General features: G+C 41.3%; 1 protein-coding gene and 1 long non-coding RNA gene across 4 annotated transcripts in view; one reads left to right on the forward strand and one right to left on the reverse strand.

Annotated features, from left to right (window-relative positions):
• LOC138972179 (uncharacterized) overlaps window positions 1-2,760 on the forward strand; it is a 4,444-nt gene extending 1,684 nt beyond the window's left edge. Inside the window, exons 2-3 of the long non-coding RNA XR_011457478.1 lie at window positions 97-231; window positions 2,526-2,760. This is a non-coding gene — a long non-coding RNA (uncharacterized lncRNA). The remainder of the gene's footprint in view (window positions 1-96; window positions 232-2,525) is intronic.
• A 6,083-nt stretch (window positions 2,761-8,843) lies between these two features.
• Window positions 8,844-16,027, reverse strand: LOC138972839 (uncharacterized). Of its 3 annotated transcripts, none has more exons than XM_070345508.1 (5): window positions 14,973-16,027; window positions 11,171-11,263; window positions 10,198-10,404; window positions 9,624-9,801; window positions 8,844-9,072 (listed from the first exon to the last, which is right to left on the reverse strand). In XM_070345508.1, the coding sequence occupies exons 1-5, from the start codon at window positions 15,361-15,363 to the stop codon at window positions 9,012-9,014; spliced, it is 930 nt and encodes a 309-aa protein (XP_070201609.1). In that variant the 5' UTR covers window positions 15,364-16,027; the 3' UTR covers window positions 8,844-9,011. The 3 variants fall into 3 exon arrangements, with proteins under 3 accessions (XP_070201609.1, XP_070201608.1, XP_070201611.1); XM_070345507.1 differs by having other exon boundaries at window positions 8,845-9,072; window positions 11,171-11,266; window positions 14,973-16,026; XM_070345510.1 differs by having other exon boundaries at window positions 8,848-9,072; window positions 9,628-9,801; window positions 11,171-11,266; window positions 14,973-16,024.
• Window positions 16,028-17,024: the final 997 nt, after the last annotated feature.

Consider the following 17,024-nt stretch of genomic DNA (forward strand, 5'->3'; position numbering starts at 1 on the left):
TGTTATTGGGTTTTCTTTCGTAGATGTCATCGCTGTAATTGCTGCTGCGCTGAACTTTCCCTGTTCCTTTGAGTATGTTGTTTGCTTGTTTTACAGATCCCCCGGCAACATGCAGCTCAGACACAGTAATTGAGGGAGATACAGGTGTGATCACGCTTTCCTTTAGCCAAGAAATTCAGTTCCGCGTTGAGCATAGAGTTTTATTTTCTCTCAGAAGAGGAGATGAGCCAGGTATGTGCATACATCAAATCAAAGTTAATACTGCCACCACCCCATCCCCTCCTTTAATTAACAAGACACTATAAACAATAATTTAAAGAGTGTGTTGTTGTATACGCATGTTTTATTGATAGGGATGTTTTCTAATGACCCTGGTGTCACTGTGCAAATCTTAACGATATGACATTCTGGTGTTCACTGAAATAAACAACTTGTAATTGCCTTTGAGTTAAAACGTCAATACACATACTGTACACAAAAAGCAATGCCTTAATTAGCCACCAATCCACGTTTGTGTAGTCACTATTATAACATTGAAAGATTGTGTTGTTAAAGATTAAGTGCATGTATGACTAATATGGGGTAGGTGTTTTACAAGATAGGTAAGATAATCCTGCATCGAATCTTGTACAGCGAAGGCAGCCGGAAACCCGACCTGCACTGCCTGCATAACCTTGACTGCGTTATTCAACGCTTGACTTTTGCGCTGGTAACTTCTTATTATTCCCCCCTCTGCTTCTTTACCACTGTAAACTTGTAGGGGTAGTTATTTTTCGATAATGACCCAGCAACCAAACAAATAACGACCCAGCAACAGCCTGAATCCTCAATAGTGCAATGGGTTGAGAAGCTGTTCTGTTTCGGTACTACTTTTTGCGACTGAAAAGTTCCGAACGCTCTAATGTACGAAGTATACATCTCTGGAGCAAACAATACAAACATGCCGCATTTAAATTAACAACTACAGGCCTGAACACATGAATCTCCATATAAAATCCATGAGTTCGGTTGTTTTCTGAATCTAGATCAGACGTTCATCACAAGCAATTTCCCAAGGCAAGTAACTCATACTTTGTCTAGCGACAAGAGTAGTTCCCCTTCTTTTCACTCAGTTTCTTCGACAACAGACTGCAATCCGACGGTCAGTTTTCAATATTTCATTTAATAAACAGATCACACGCAACCAAATGCACACATCTCATCAATTTAAACAACATAAAGCGGTTTCATACACTATTTTCCCCAGAAAACTTAACTTCATACAGTTTTTAACGTTGGAACACGGGTGCAAAAGTTCGTCTGCTAGTCCCATTTGACGAAAGAACATTATCCTAACCGATACCAAAACATATACAGAACACACAATATCTGCCTTTGCCACCACAGCAGAATAACAGCATATCTGTGTACTTGATTTTAGTCCAAAATAGGAAAACTGACAAGAAGTGTTAACAGAATGGAATGATTTGCACGGAACTATATAACCGCGCATTAATCGATCGCCTGCGCAGGTTGACTGGTTGAGTGAATAGGATTCGATCAAACTTTCGCAAAAAAACCTCCTCTTTTCTTTGAATAACTGAAGAAAGGAGGAATAAAGAGGTTACACACCTCGTCTCAGTGATTATCAAAAATAATGGTCTCAGTTCGCGGTCATGAAAAAGCTCGCTAAAGCTCGCATTTTTCATGATCCGCTAACTTCGACCATTATTTTTGATAATCACTGAGACTCGGCATGTAACCTCTACTTAGCACCCTCAAGCGAACACACTTATTTTCAAGAGGGGTAGAGGGGAAAATACAGTCCTCTACAGAGATTCGAACCTAGGGCCTCGAGTTACATCATGACCTCTAGGCTACTGCGCCAGTTCAGAATAAGATACAGCATGTAAGATGTTATTTCATGCTACGATGGATATAGCGTTTATTTTGCAAATATATATCTTTATTTGCGACAAGCAAGTTCAGTACAATTACTGAAATTGGATCACTTAGAAACTCTGTGTGCTGTAACAAACAGCTATCAAAGAACATGTGCAATTCATTCCTGATAAATAAACGTATAGATGTAAATACTAGAGACTACTTCAGGCAATACTAGCATTACATACAATCTTACACTGTTCATGGTTTTTTTCACAACAGGTGCAGTAGCCTAGTAGTTAGGACGTCGGTCCCGACAACTCGAAGCCTTGGGTTAGAATCTTTGTCGAGGATTTGATTTTGTTCTCTTCGATCCCTGTTGAAAATAGAGTTTGCTCAGCCGTGAGAACACTGACTGGAAGTTACCAGCGCAAAAGTCAAGCGTTGAATGAAGCTGTCAAAGTCACACGGGCAGTGTAGTCCCGCTTTCAGGCTGCTTTCGTTGTACATAATTCAATACAGGATTATCATCCCAATCTGTTCAAACACCTTACCTCCGAGCAGTCATAAATACACTTAATCTTTAAAGAGTGATTGTATCGACGTGAAGGCCAAACGAAATTTCATGGACCATGCTATTGTCTCTTTGTTTGTCGATATAGTCATACTGGTCTGTAGTTGGATGACTGCATATTCTGCAAAAGAATGCAATGTCGAAAACAGTGCCAGAGGTACGTTCCATTCCAACGGTCTGGTTGACCACAAAGTGACCCTGGTCATCCCGAATGTTACGTTGGACCTTCAGGGGACATATATCCTCAATGGTCATGTCAAGGGCTCTGAGGTTCCTCCAGTAAACTGTACTGTTACGATTCTGAGAACCAAGACGTCTACACAAGGTAAGAGTTGTCTGCATGCTAGTTTGTTCATGAATGAACATTTTATGTGGAAGCAAAAATAATAAACAACAACATAGGGACACACAACACAACGGCCTCACCAGATACTAATAGTTAAATCTCAAAATATGCTACGCCGTTAGTGTGTTTTAATAAAAATGTTACAAGTATTGCATTCTATTGAAAACATAAACCAAGTATACAAGGCCTTTGTATAAGGCAAATGATGTTGATTGTTATCGGGACGTGTTGCAAGAGGTAGTCAGGAAGACCGAGACACGGACATACAGACAGAAAGAAAGAACGACAAATAAAAAGAAAAATATATAATTGTCCTTATATCTTTATTTCAAACGCCAAAGCATGACATGCATCTGTTGCAGCCAAATGTGTGACGGAGGACTGTTCAGAAGTCGTCTCTATCGTTGCCCCGGTCCTTGTGGTGATGGTTGTAATCAACATCATTGTCATTCTCTTCTGTCACTGGGAAAGGTTCGTCCGATTACATGTACTGTTTACATTATTACTACCATTATGGTAGCAGCCTGTGAGGCTATTTTTTGTAAGCTTGTTCTCGGCGCTGGAAGCCTCGCTGGTGTGTATGATACTGAGAGAAACATGTGCATAAACAAACGTTGTTTTGGTATATTTTGAAATAGTCTATTGTGCAACAGACGTTTGCATCTAGTATGTATGGTCAATATCTAATATCTAAAGAGAAAGTGTTTTTTATGGTTGTGTTGTCTGTATACTTTCAGTGTAGGAAACTGCGTAGGAAGAAAGAGGCACCATGGTCGTTTGAGACCGAGACAATGACTGAATCAGAACAAAGGTATTTATATATATATATATATATATGTGCGGTTTAAGCAGCTAACGTCATTGTAACATGCATACAATTATGCACTTACAGGAAGCTACATGTTCTCTGATCCAGTACTCCTACTTCACCAATTCACAAGAGTATAAAGGAACAAAAAAACGAAGGAACAGACATAAAAACAAACTAATACAAACCCGAAAGAAACACACAAGTAAATTAAGAAACAATTAAGTTAACCCTTTCTGCCTAGAAATATATGTTTGTCTGTCTGTCTATATAACTGTCTGTCTGTCTGTCTGTCTGTCTGTCTGTCTGTCAGTCTGTACTGTCTGTCTGTGTGTATGTCTGTACGTCTGTCTGTCCGTCCGACCGACCGTCTGTCTGTCTGCCTTTCTGTCTCTGTCTGTCTGTCTGTCTGTCGGTTTTCCTCCCCTTCTTAACTCACTGTCAGTCTATCTAGCAGTATGTAGTCTGCATGACTATCGCTTTGTGTGTCTGTCTGTCAATGTGTATATCAATGTATGTTAATTTGTCTCTCTTTCTTTCTGTTGGACTCTTTGACGCGAACTATTTCAACATACAACGTGTATGCATGAAGGCTTAAGTGAACATTACTTTTATGTCTTTGCTTACGTTCCAGGACAGAATCAAGATAACCTTTCCTGAAGGACCTATGTACGTCACACATCAAGTAACTACCATGAGACGGGAATACTGTGCTACACCTGTTCGAATCAGGAAGCATTATATATTAGTCCCTTTAAAGACGATCGGTGTGTGTATTTGATCTATCAATTTTGAATGATATTTACATTTAGACTTTGACAAAATTGTGTGGGTAAGCTAGTGTCATTGAGGAAGAGGGAGAGAGAGAGAGAGAGAGAGAGAGAGAGAGAGAGAGAGAGAGAGAGAGAGAGAGAGAGAGAGAGAGAGAGAGAGAGAGAGAGAGAGAGAGAGAAAAATGTATGCTTGTGCGTGCGTACATGTTTGTGTGTGTGTGTGTGTGGGTACGGTGTGTGTGTGTGTGAGTGTGTGTGTGTGTGTGTGTGTGAGCGCATGCGTGCGTGCGTGCGTGCGTGAGTGTGTGTGTGTTTGTGTGTGTGTGTGTGTGTGTGTGCGTGTGTGTGCGTGTGTGTGTACGTGTGTGTGTGTGTGTGTGTGTGTGTGTGTGTGTGTGTGTGTGTGTGTGTGTGTGTGTGTGTGTGTGTGTAAATTCGTAGCCAGAAACAAGCATAGCATACCAAATTATACTATGCTCGAAAAAGACATTTGCCATACCTGTGAGACAAACGCCTTTGTCATCATGTTCACGAGTTTTCATTCACAAACACCTGGGAAATAAATATCATGTTCCCCATGCAATAAATCCCCGGTTACATTGTTGCAGGAATCACGTTATACATGGATAATCAAAAGCAAGCCCAATAGAAACGCTCGATGATTCTTCGGCTCTTTTCATTGGCGTTTCCCCAGACCTAAACAGACGACACGACCCTACTTTGCAAAGTTCCAAAAACGAACTGGCAAACTGGCATAAGTAAACAAAAAACAAAACTACTTCATGAAAGGTCTTACATTCATCACAAAGAAATTTCTTACAAAGTCATGGAGTGCGTGTATCTGTGTTTCGATACACAGACGTTGGGAGAAAAACGAACGTCAAGTTCAAGTCACACCATTTGACACCTGACACACACATTTTGACCCGTGCACATGACGTTGTATCGCTAAACGAAGCACAAATAAGAAATAATGATAAAAGCAAAGAACAGAGCAACAAGATATGCAAACATCTAACAAAGCCGAGCAAGCAGAATGACAGGTCTAATGACAAACAAAGAGGCAATGAGTCGGAAACAAGATCGCGATTCTTTCCTTCGCTGCACGAGGCAAATCTTCTGTGACCTTTGACCCAACGTGCCTTGCTTGCACGATGCAATCTTCTGTGACCTTTGACCCAACGTAGCTTCCACATTCAATCACTAAGCTTAATATTTACAACTGAAAACCGAGGGGGTGGAATACTGAGAGTAACCTACAAAACTGTGCATTTCTCAAACCTGACATACTTATCCCAACATTTTATTAACTCAAAACACAAAAAGTTGCTTTCACACGCCAGCTGTGATTGCAACAACGTGCTGGGGCACCAAAACATGTATCATCAAAACGGAACTTGTGTTTCAAAACATGGCTCCCTGGGTTTATTTGGAACTTATTTTCTCACTACCAAAATGATGACACAAACGATGTTTGGTGGTTTGTTGTCAGACCAGCTTTTGTGTCGGTCCTCGGGGGACATATCGACTTTTGTTTCATGTTTATTGATCAAGGCCAAAAGACGATATGCTCCCCCTCGGACCGACAAAAAAGCTGGTCTGTCAACAACCCATTAAACATCTTATAGTGTCTGGTCAGTATGTGCAATTGTAACTTTTGTAGGGAGAACAGAAAATGTCGCTAACTGTGTAAGGTTGTGTTATTCAGCAGTATTAACATTGTTATCTTTTGCAAACGTATGTCTGTTTTAACATCTCATCTACATATAATAGTTATAGGTGTTTTTTCTCTCTTCTAATAGTGTGCTAGGCTGAGTAGAACATGAACACACACTATAGAGACGGTGTTAAAGTGTGTCAGCAAATGGCTTTCAATTGCGTGTATAGTTATTATTATATGAAGTCTTATATCGCGCGCGTATCTCCAGACTCGGACTCAAGGCGCAAGGATCGATTTATGCCGTGTGAGATGGCATTTTTTACACAATACATCACGCATTCACATCGACCAGCAGATCGCAGCCATTTCGGCGCATATCCTACTTTTCACGGCCTATTATTCCAAGTCACACGGGTATTTTGGTGGACATCTTGTATCTATGCCTATGTACAATTTTGCCAGGAAAGACCCTTTTTTCAATCGTGGGATCTTTAACGTGCACACCCCAATGTAGTGTACATGTTCCATTTGATCAAGTTTGTCTCCATTTACCTTCACCACCGATGCAAACATGTACATTTTTTATTTTTTATTTTTTTTATTTTTTTATTTTTTTATTTTTTTTACCTCAGTTGCATGCAGGCTGCTTCCACCCTTCCTTGTTTTCTTCTCTCTTTTTCCTTTCCTTTTTTTTCAATTTGTTTTTAAAATTGTTTTATATTGTAAATAGGCGGTGAGCATCCTTCTTCATTTGTCTGTTTTCTTCTTTTTAACATGTAAATGTTGTCTTTTATGTTTATTGAGGTAAAGTTGTATTGTAATCGTTTTACTGATATGAGTGGCAGGATTGTTGATGTCTGATAATATTGTGTTCGAGCAAAGAACATTACTTTGCTGTTATTTAAATGGCACGTAGGTTGTTGTTCCTTTTTGGAAGAATCATAGGATTGTCTATTTTGAAGATTTTGTTTCCGCGTTGACACAAGATAAGTTTGAAGGATGGACAAACACACAGTATCTGAGCAACTCAATTTCAAACAGTCTGCCTCCTCTACTGAAGGCGGTAAGGTAAATAACCGGATTTTACAGAAATCAAACCAGTGTAGATACGTCCGAATCTTATGGGGAAGCTTAAAAATGCACGAAATTTAAGTGTGTTGTTTTTGTCTGCAACATTACTTTTCCATGAACCAAACGTCAAAGAGTAACTATACTCTAATTCCCACCAGGCTAAGTTCAAAATATGACTATAACATGTGAGCAGCTTGTTCATTATTGTAAATCACAAATTGTATGTATACAATTCGTATACAAAAATGGGCTGTAAAGCAAACAAACTAACAAATTACAACTTGTAATGCAACATATCGAAAGTGCTTTAATGACGACTGTGTCGAGATATGAAAATAAACTTAAAGGATATCCTTAGTATTTGCATGTGTGTTTATTGAATGTGTGAAATTGAGTCATTCATAGACACAATCAGACAAACAAACAGACATACAGACAGACAGACAGACAGACACACAGACAGACAGACAGACACACACACAGACAGACAGACACACATACAAACAAACAAACAGACAGGAAGGCAGGCAGGCAGACACACCTAAACCCAAACCCAGCCCTACACACACACACACACACACACACACACACACACACACACCCCCACACACACACACACACGCACGGAGAAGCTCAAACTACAATCGCTTACACATACACGAAGCTCAAACGAATAACAAGGTCATGGGAAGTCGGCAATGACAGGGTCTAACAAAAACAGGAAATATTTGCCAACGCAAAATGTAAGTGCGTGTTTTTTTCTTCTTTTATTTTGTATATTCAGCACATAAGGAAGTACATTCACTTTTTGCGTGCGCCTAAAGCAAATGTGCATGTGTTAACTGCAACTATCAAATGAAACGATATAAGCACAAACATTGAACAGATTACACTTTACGATCACAAGAGTAGCTAGTAAAATCTGACTTAAAAAGTCATATATGCGCTTTGGCTGCTCTGTCAAAGCGATAGCACCCCAAACTCTGAAAATGCATGATTCTTTGTCACTCATCTCTGCATTATTTGTGACTGACGATAATTATTCTGAAATATGAACATTATTAACTAAGAAGGGTTTTCACTCTGCTTAAAACATTCCAAAGTCAAAGCGAAAACGGAGACGCTTCACATATGCCCATGGTATGCACAATATGGACAATTGTCGGTCGTCAAATACCCTTAAACATCTTATGTTGTGGTCATTCAAAGCAGGACAGCATAACAAGAAGAAGCATTAAGTACACAGCAAACAAAGTTCCTGGAATGGTTATAACAGGAACACACAAAACACCGACACAGGTACGCAGGTCGTGAAGAGAACAGTAACACATGTGTAAGTCTATCCAAATTATAGAGTTAGAATTGTCGGATCGCTACATTCTTCATTTATTACTTTGGGGGATCAAACTGAAACGGGAAAACAATTGCAAAATTACAGATTCCTTTGTTTATAATAGAAATACAGTCTTAGTCAGAGAAGCATAATAGCTGATCAAATCAAGAAAAATAACACAAACTACACATATATTTGTAGCGAAAGCAATACTTGTAAAGCTTAAACTAAATTAAAAGTAAAACATGCTGCTGTGTGAAAATACTCGCCAACATTCTCTCTCTCTCTCTCTCTCTCTCTCTCTCTCTCTCTCTCTCTCTCTCTCTCTCTCTCTCTCTCTCTCTCTCTCTCTCTCTCTCTCTCTCTCTCTCTCTCTCTCTCTCTCTCTCTCTCTCTCTCTCTCTCTCTCTCTCTCTCTCTCTCTCTCTCTCTCTCTCTCTCTCTCTCTCTCTCTCTCTCTCTCTCTCTCTCTCCGTAAGTCTTTCTGTCTCTCTCTCCAAAGGAAGTCGTGTAGACTATAGACAGTCAATTGAAAGGTGAGCTTGACTCTACCAGTAGCCCGTGATCGGGCAGAGTGATGCATTCAGGCTGAACTCAGGGGTGCAGGGTGCTCTGGTCGCTGTGTGATGTCGCCAGATAGCCGTCTGCAACATAGATACGTTGTTTGACAATGCTATGCATGTTCCGCAAGTACTGCGAAATACCTATCAGCATAAACAAGCAAGCGTGTTCGGTATAATGAATGAAACACGCACTGCTGTAAGGTTACTGTCTGAGAGAGAGAGAGAGAGAGAGAGAGAGAGAGAGAGAGAGAGAGAGAGAGAGAGAGAGAGAGAGAGAGAGAGAGAGAGAGAGAGAGAGAGAGAGAGAGAGAGAGAAAGACAGAGAGAGAGAGGGAGAGAGAGAGAGAAAGACGAGAGAGAAAGAGAAAGAGAGAGGGGAGAGAGAGAAAGAGAGAGAGGGGAGAGAGAAAGAGAGAGAGAGAGGAAGAGTGCAAGAGAGAAAGAGAGAGACAAAGAGAAACAGAGAGAGAGGTAGGGTTACATATGTACACAGACAACCATATAAGGAGAGACAGAGACAGATAAATAGAGAAAGACAGAGAGAGAGACAGACACAGCCAGCAACAGAGATAGAGAGACAGGGAGCATGCATGCATGAATGAATACACGAATGAAAGAAAGAAGAGACCTACCCACCATTTCTGTAGGCTTGCGGAAGGTCTTCATTTGACCAGGTCATGATGCCCCCAAATGACACGTAGCTGGTGCTCCGTTCTGCGTCATTCGGCGATTCATGACGTTGTCTCCAGTTGATCACGTCATCATTGACCTCAATTACAGGCGTGACGTTTACGGAGTAGTGGGCCTTCACTGTTAAACCAATGACATGTAACATAACTGACGTGAGAGTATAAGTATGCTTCATTTAGTGTTAGAAACAAAATACGATATATCAATGGAGCACCATGTCTCACACTAACATTTCAAAATTTTAGAGAGAGAAAGAGAGAAAGAAAGAGAGAGAGAGAGAGAGAGAGAGAGAGAGAGAGAGAGAGAGAGAGAGAGAGAGAGAGAGAGAGAGAGAGAGAGAGAGAGAGAGAGAGAGAGAGAGAGAGAGAGAGAGAGAGAGAGAGAGAGAGAGATATCAACATCAGGAATCTCATTACTTAATGCCAGTTATGCCGGTTGGCATGTTAGGCAGCAAGGAATCCCATTATAATTACTTTCCTAATGAAAAAACAAAAACACAACGAGTACGGATCTTACCTTGTCCCGCCCGTCTTTTTCTACAAAGGTAGACAACAAGAGCGACGGTGATGATAATGACGACGTTCATACCACAGAAAGTCAGTCCCGTTTTGACTGAATCATCCATAAACGTGACGTCAACGTCTGTAGAGCTAACGCTGCTCCTGGTCGTCTTGCCTTCCCCCACTCCCTTTCTTAAAGTAGATGGTCTTGTGGAAGTGGCCTCTGTGGGAAAGTTGTGAATGTGTTTAGGAAAGACAAGACATGACAAGACATGTCAATACAAGCATCAATAATATCACCAGGAGGACAAGTTTTTAGTATAAAAGAGAGAGAGAGAGAGAGAGAGAGAGAGAGAGAGAGAGAGAGAGAGAGAGAGAGAGAGAGAGAGAGAGAGAGAGAGAGATAACTGTTTTTTATTGCTGTAAAGAATGTGTATAGAACTGACAAATCCCATTACTTTCAATAGATTCACTAATACTATGTTCATGAAGCAAATGTATGAAGATAAGTCCATGTGTGAGTTTCTGTCTGCATGTATAGTCTTTTTTGCTGTCTGTATCTCTTCAAATACTGCATGAGCGCCTGTAAAATAGTTTTCACATGCCGGAAACAGTACGACCAGTCTGTTATCTTCACTAAAACAAATATAACAGTCTTTTTGATAGTTATCTTAGCAGCCGAAAACAATAACAGTCCGTCACTCTTCTATTCCTCCTTGCTCCGGGGCAACGTTTACTCGGTCAAGCCGTAACGCTATTGTACGGGCGGGGCCGGCAGCTGGCTTCACTATCGCGAGTGATGCAAAGAAGGCAGTGCTCCCTCTTTCCGTAGGGATACACTCTTTGATGAGACTTTCTCTAGTGCATTGTCCAATACATTTCATCCAAGAAGCATAGTTTCAGTTTTAGTTATGTTGACATTGTTTTCTTAACTACATGTCTTAATGCACGTAAACCCTCACTTTGCAGACTAGTTTTTGGGTACACACCATAGCTGCTGTCCTGAAGGCTCAATTCTGTTTTTCCCTGATGTTCGTTTCTTGGTGAGGTCAACTCAGGTTCCTTCCAGTCCCGCGATGTGTCTTCTGACACAAACAGTTGAGAGCAATAACATAGTATAGTCACGTGAGCAGACACATAAAAACTGTCCGTAAACTGATCCGGACACAAATAATATGTCATTATATGACAAACCTACTCAATGCAAGGGACATTCGGAGAGCCATAGGTACTTTGTGCTAAGAGACAGATAGACAGAGAGACCGTCAGGCAGACAAACAGGCATACAGACATATACAGAAACCGAGCCAGTGAGCCAGCCAGCCAGCCAGCCAGCCAGCCAGACAGACAGACATATACAGAAACCGATCCGTTGAAATATTGTCATCTTGCCATACATACAATTAATGAACTGATTGTTCTATTTTGAAAGTTCAGCAATAATGTGTGACAAGGTGACACACTGGCTAGTGACTCACAAGCACAGTCACTCTGGATCACAGCTGGCACATGGACAGATAGACAAGGAGACAGACGGACAGGCAGACAGGCGGACAGGCAGACAGGCGGACACACAGACGGACATACATACATACAGACATATGTGACCCTCCACCACGAAATGAGTCGCACTCAAACAGTTTTCGCTCTTTTCTAAAACGGTTTTCACCACTGGATAGAGCATAAAAAGAGCTGGGGTCAACACTTCTTTTTTAAGGCAAAAGGGAAGTGTTTATGGCCCCTTTGTTGACCCAACAGAAGGGCAGGGGAGACAATCGGCCGGCAGTGCCCTGCTGTGCTATAATTTGATGCTAAACTTTTTCATGTTTTTTGTAAATATGTTTTGGAAAATTGATTTTGAAATTGCTATGATTTTTCACAAAAGTTAAATCATAAAAAGCTTTCATTTAATTCAATAACATTTCACTTTACGTGGACTTAACTGCAAACAGCTGGTGTGGACATTTAATTTGTTGGAGTGACTGATAAGAATGGAACGAGCGGATGAGTGCGCGTTCAGTACAGCTCTGATGGACAGTAACCAGCTGTAATTCAGTTTGTTAGCACATGCACTTACACAAAAGAGCTTCTCGCAACGCTGGCGTGGCGATGGGCAGTTTGTGTGATTGCATGCGCCTTTCTTTGATTGGCTCGTAGCGGACTGTTGGAACTGACCTGTGCGGCGGACAGTGCCCCGCGCACAGCTTAGCTTAGCGTCACTACGCAAGATGCCAGCGAGCTGAAAGGTCAAGATTTTGTATTTGATGAACATTTTTCCACCACCCACCCCTCCTCCATTTTATCAATCATGGAGGCATGCATTTTGTAACTTTGTGGAGCTGGAGCTTTGTTTCATGTCGCTGGTTGATGTCAATTGTAATAGTCAAGAGAGATAATTTGTATGTTCGGATCAGGCGCTGGAGCTTTGTTTCATGTCGCTGGTTGATGTCCATTGTAATAGTCAAGAGAGATAATTCGTATGTTCCGATCAGTTTCCTGCTGTACATTTCGCTGTTGTTGTTTTTCTTGCATGCCATGCCAGGGTGAGCTGACACCACCGTTTGAGCTTCGGTGCAGTACCGTCATTGACAGGTCCGGAACCGAAGCTTTAGCTTTAGTTCACAGATCGCATCGGTCCACAGCCTACTTCCCTTCGCCCTGAGTGGTTTGGGTTGAGTAGCCCGCGACTGTGGCAGCTGGCATTATTTTTCGGTTTACTTACCGTAAAATCCCTAGCATAAGCCCACCCCCCCTGTGCACAGATTTAGGGCAAAATTGGGGGGTGGGCGTTTGCTAGGGATAGACCCCTTTGCACAAAGTAAGTGTTGTGCTCAACCGTGTAATTGAGTGAATACAAACCCCGAAAGCATGTAAGTTAGGTCGTGTGAGTAGAAGTGAAGGAAAAAAGAAAAAAAAAGGACTTTGAGGCAAAGAAGGCCAACCATGAGAGAGAGAGAGAGAGAGAGAGAGAGAGAGAGAGAGAGAGAGAGAGAGAGAGAGAGAGAGAGAGAGAGAGAGAGAGAGAGAGAGAGAGAGAGAGAGAGAGAGAGAGAGAGAGAGAGAGAGAGAGAGAGAGAAAAGGACTGGCTCTTCTGAAAACAACACGAGCATAGTCATTCATATGAATTTATAAAGTAAAAAGAAAATCGCCAGACCTTTGCAAGGACAAACAATAACAACACAATTCCGGGAAAAAGAAACTTGATGAAATGTCGAAATGTCAACACCAATGAAGCCCTTTCTTTCTGTACAGGGAAGAAATTACACGATCGTCTTTGGAAATGAAACGTTAACTGAACTTGGATTTTGTCTTCAAAAGGCCCAATCTTTCTGAGAAAGAAAAACCCACAAACTTAGGGAAAAAAAGAGAAGAGAAACTCGAAAAAACATGAACGATGGGTGGGAGTGAGGAGAGAGGACAAAGAATAAAAAAAAAGGAAAGAAACACGAAAAGGTAAAGAAGGGGAAAAAGATGACTTTTAGAACAGTCTGCACAAATCCTAGTGAAAGTGAGCCTATAGTCTCTTTGAAAAAAGCAGGGTGGGCGTTTGCTAGGTAGTTACCCCTGTGCACAACTTTTGGTCCAAAGTGGGGGGTGGGCGTTTGCTAGATGGTGGGCTTATGCTAGGGATTTTACGGTACTAACCTGGTTGATCCTTAGGGCCAGGTCGAGGGAAGTAATCCCCGGGCTCATTCTACTATTTTTATCAGTTTCTGTAGGTCTGCCTCAATCGTTTTTGCGACCCGCAAAGGGCCCCCTTTGTTTCACCCAACAGTAGAGCAGGGGACACAATAAGTCAGCTGCTCTGCTGGGCTACTGACGCTAAACTTTTTCTTCTTATTCCTTGGTAAATATATTTTGGCAAGTTGATGTTTATTTTGCTACATTTAATCCCTTCGCTTGACCCAACAGAAGGGCAAGGGAGACAATCGGTCAGCAGTGCTCTGCTGTGCTATTTGATGCTAACTTTTTCATGTTTTTGTACAGTTGTATTTATGGCCCCTTTGTTGACCCAACAGAAGGGCAGGGGAGACAATCGGCCAGCAGTGCCCTGCTGTGCTATAATTTGATGCTAAACTTGTTCATGTTTTTTGTAAATATGTTTTGGAAAATTGATTTTGAAATTGCTATGATTTTTCACAAAAGTTAAATCATAAAAAGCTTTCATTTAATTCAATAACATTTCACTTTACGTGGACTTAACTGCAAACAGCTGGTGTGGACATTTAATTTGTTGGAGTGACTGATAAGAATGGAACGAGCGGATGAGTGCGCGTTCAGTACAGCTCTGATGGACAGTAACCAGCTGTAATTCAGTTTGTTAGCACATGCACTTACACAAAAACTCTTTATGAAAATGTAAAAATATGAAAATCATGCAAAGGTGACATGCGACTCATTCCGTGGTGGAGGGTCACATATAGACAGCAAGACAAGCACAGAAACACACATACACAAGAAACAGACCGACAGACAAATACACACAGACATACCGACAGACAGATAGACATAGACAAATAGATCACACACACACACACACACACACACACACAAACACACACACACACAAATACACACACACACACACACACGTACACACACACACACACACACACACATACACACACGCACACACATACATACACACACACATACACACACACGCACACCAACACAAACCACCCCCACACACGTACACACACACACAAACACCCCCCAGACACACACACACACACACGCACACACACACACACACACCCACACACACCATGCACAACAGTATAACTCACCTCTAACATCAAATGTGATCTCCGTTGTCAGCCCATCACTCGTTCTCCAAACCCACGACCCGCTGTCAGCTGTCGACACAGACTTCGTGAAGTTAACCCCGACATCGCCGAAAGTTCCTCTCACGCATGCGCAGTTTTCTTCGTTGATGGAAGCACACGTTTTCCCCTCCAAGGAAACAGCGCAAAAATCGCCATGCAAGGCGTTTTGATCTGGTGGTCTAAGTACGTGAACATGAACAGTTTGGTTCCAACCCTCTGGGCATGTTCCCCGGTCTAGCTTGAAGGGCACAACCACCGTTGAACCATCAGTGGCACTTATGACCCTGCTTGAAGGAATGTTCGGAAACATGAAGCGATAACCTGAAATGAAAACACAGGGTGATGCATACATGGACAAAAAAAAACCTCCCGTAATTATGGTTTTAAAAAGCAGACTGCGGGTTGTTGTTCTAATCAGTTGAAATCAAACAAGCAACTTGACACAATCAACTTAACAATTATGGTTTTGTCTATAACGTAATTAGTCACTTGAACAAATAAACCATTTGGACAACATGGGGTATGTTTAAGTGACTGTCAGATTCCAGATACAAATTAAAGTTCATCAGTTCAAACCCGAGTCATCATAAGACTTTACATATTTCAGACATTCTTTTCCACGTAAAAAAAAACCCTGAAATAAATGGTCTGAAAGTTGTTGATCAAAGAATATTTTAACAGACAGACAGACGCATCTGACAGACAAACACAGATTTATTCAAGCGTGAATAATTTAATCAATTGTGTAAATACTTACATGGTTCTTCAGCCCGGCTGCAGGTCGTCAAAATCACCAGAACCAGACAAGAATACAAAGACGCTTGGTGGAACATGTTTATTCAGTTGTCCTTCAGCGACAATATCCTGACGTCGTCACAAATAAACAACTGAGCATATCAGCTGATCACTGATTTATGTTACGAGAGCTTAATATGCTTGTTTCCAACCCCAAACAGAAAGAGCGCGCTGTTCATTTTGTGTGTGTGTGCATGTGTGTGTGCGTGTGTGTGTGTATGTGTGTGTGTGTGTGTGTGTGTATGTGTGTGTGTGTGTGCGTGCGTGCGTGTGTGTGTGTGTGTGTGTGTGTGAGAGAGAGTGAGCGGGATAGAGACCTATTTGCCAATTTTTCTAAAGTTCATCGAAGATGTGTGGCTTAATTTGTAGCTCACTTACTGATAGTGCGGTGTGAGGAAGGGAACGAGAGAGCGAGAGAGAGAGAGAGAGAGAGAGAGAGAGAGAGAGAGAGAGAGAGAGAGAGAGAGAGAGAGAGAGAGAGAGAGAGAGAGAGAGAGAGAGAGAGAGAGAGAGAGAGAGAGAGAGAGAGAGAGAGAGAGAGAGAGAGAGAGAGAGAGAACTGATGAATTCACTGTTGAGTTGACATGGTTTTTGCTTATGAATTTGAGTTTGTCATTTGAAACTCACAAATTTCTACCAATGCCTCGCAGACAGTTAATAATCATGTTGCTGCTGTTACTATTGTTGTTGTTGTTGTTGTTGTTGTTGTTGTTGTTGTTGTTGTTGTTGTTGTTGTTGTTGTGCTGTTGTCGCTGTAGCTGGGGTTTTGTTTCCCTGTCACTGTTGTTTGTTTTTGTACTCTGTTGTTTCACTCTTGGTTCAGTTCTTGTACCAGGAAGTCATTTACATTCGCAACACACTGAACAGACGCTCGCAAAATCAAGGCCCATTTCCTTACTTTCCTTTTCTTTGGTTAAATTTTTCTCATAAAACTGTATGCAAAAGGTAGCCATACATTTTGTATCGCGACACATCGTCTCTATATCATACATCAAACATACTTTTATACATTTGACTGTAGCAATATTTACGCTGTAAAATATCATTTTAATGAAGATTGATATGTGTCAACAACATGTGACATGTACGAGTAGCAAACAACCGAAAACTAGTAATTGACATAGATAACAGATATCATGCCAACATCCACGTAAAATAGCAGCTGTGTGTGTGTTCATTGTGTGTTTATTTATTCGGTTGACTGTTCGCAATCCACGT

This window comes from Littorina saxatilis, linkage group LG8, assembly GCF_037325665.1.
Source record: "Littorina saxatilis isolate snail1 linkage group LG8, US_GU_Lsax_2.0, whole genome shotgun sequence".
NCBI lineage: Eukaryota > Metazoa > Mollusca > Gastropoda > Littorinimorpha > Littorinidae > Littorina > Littorina saxatilis.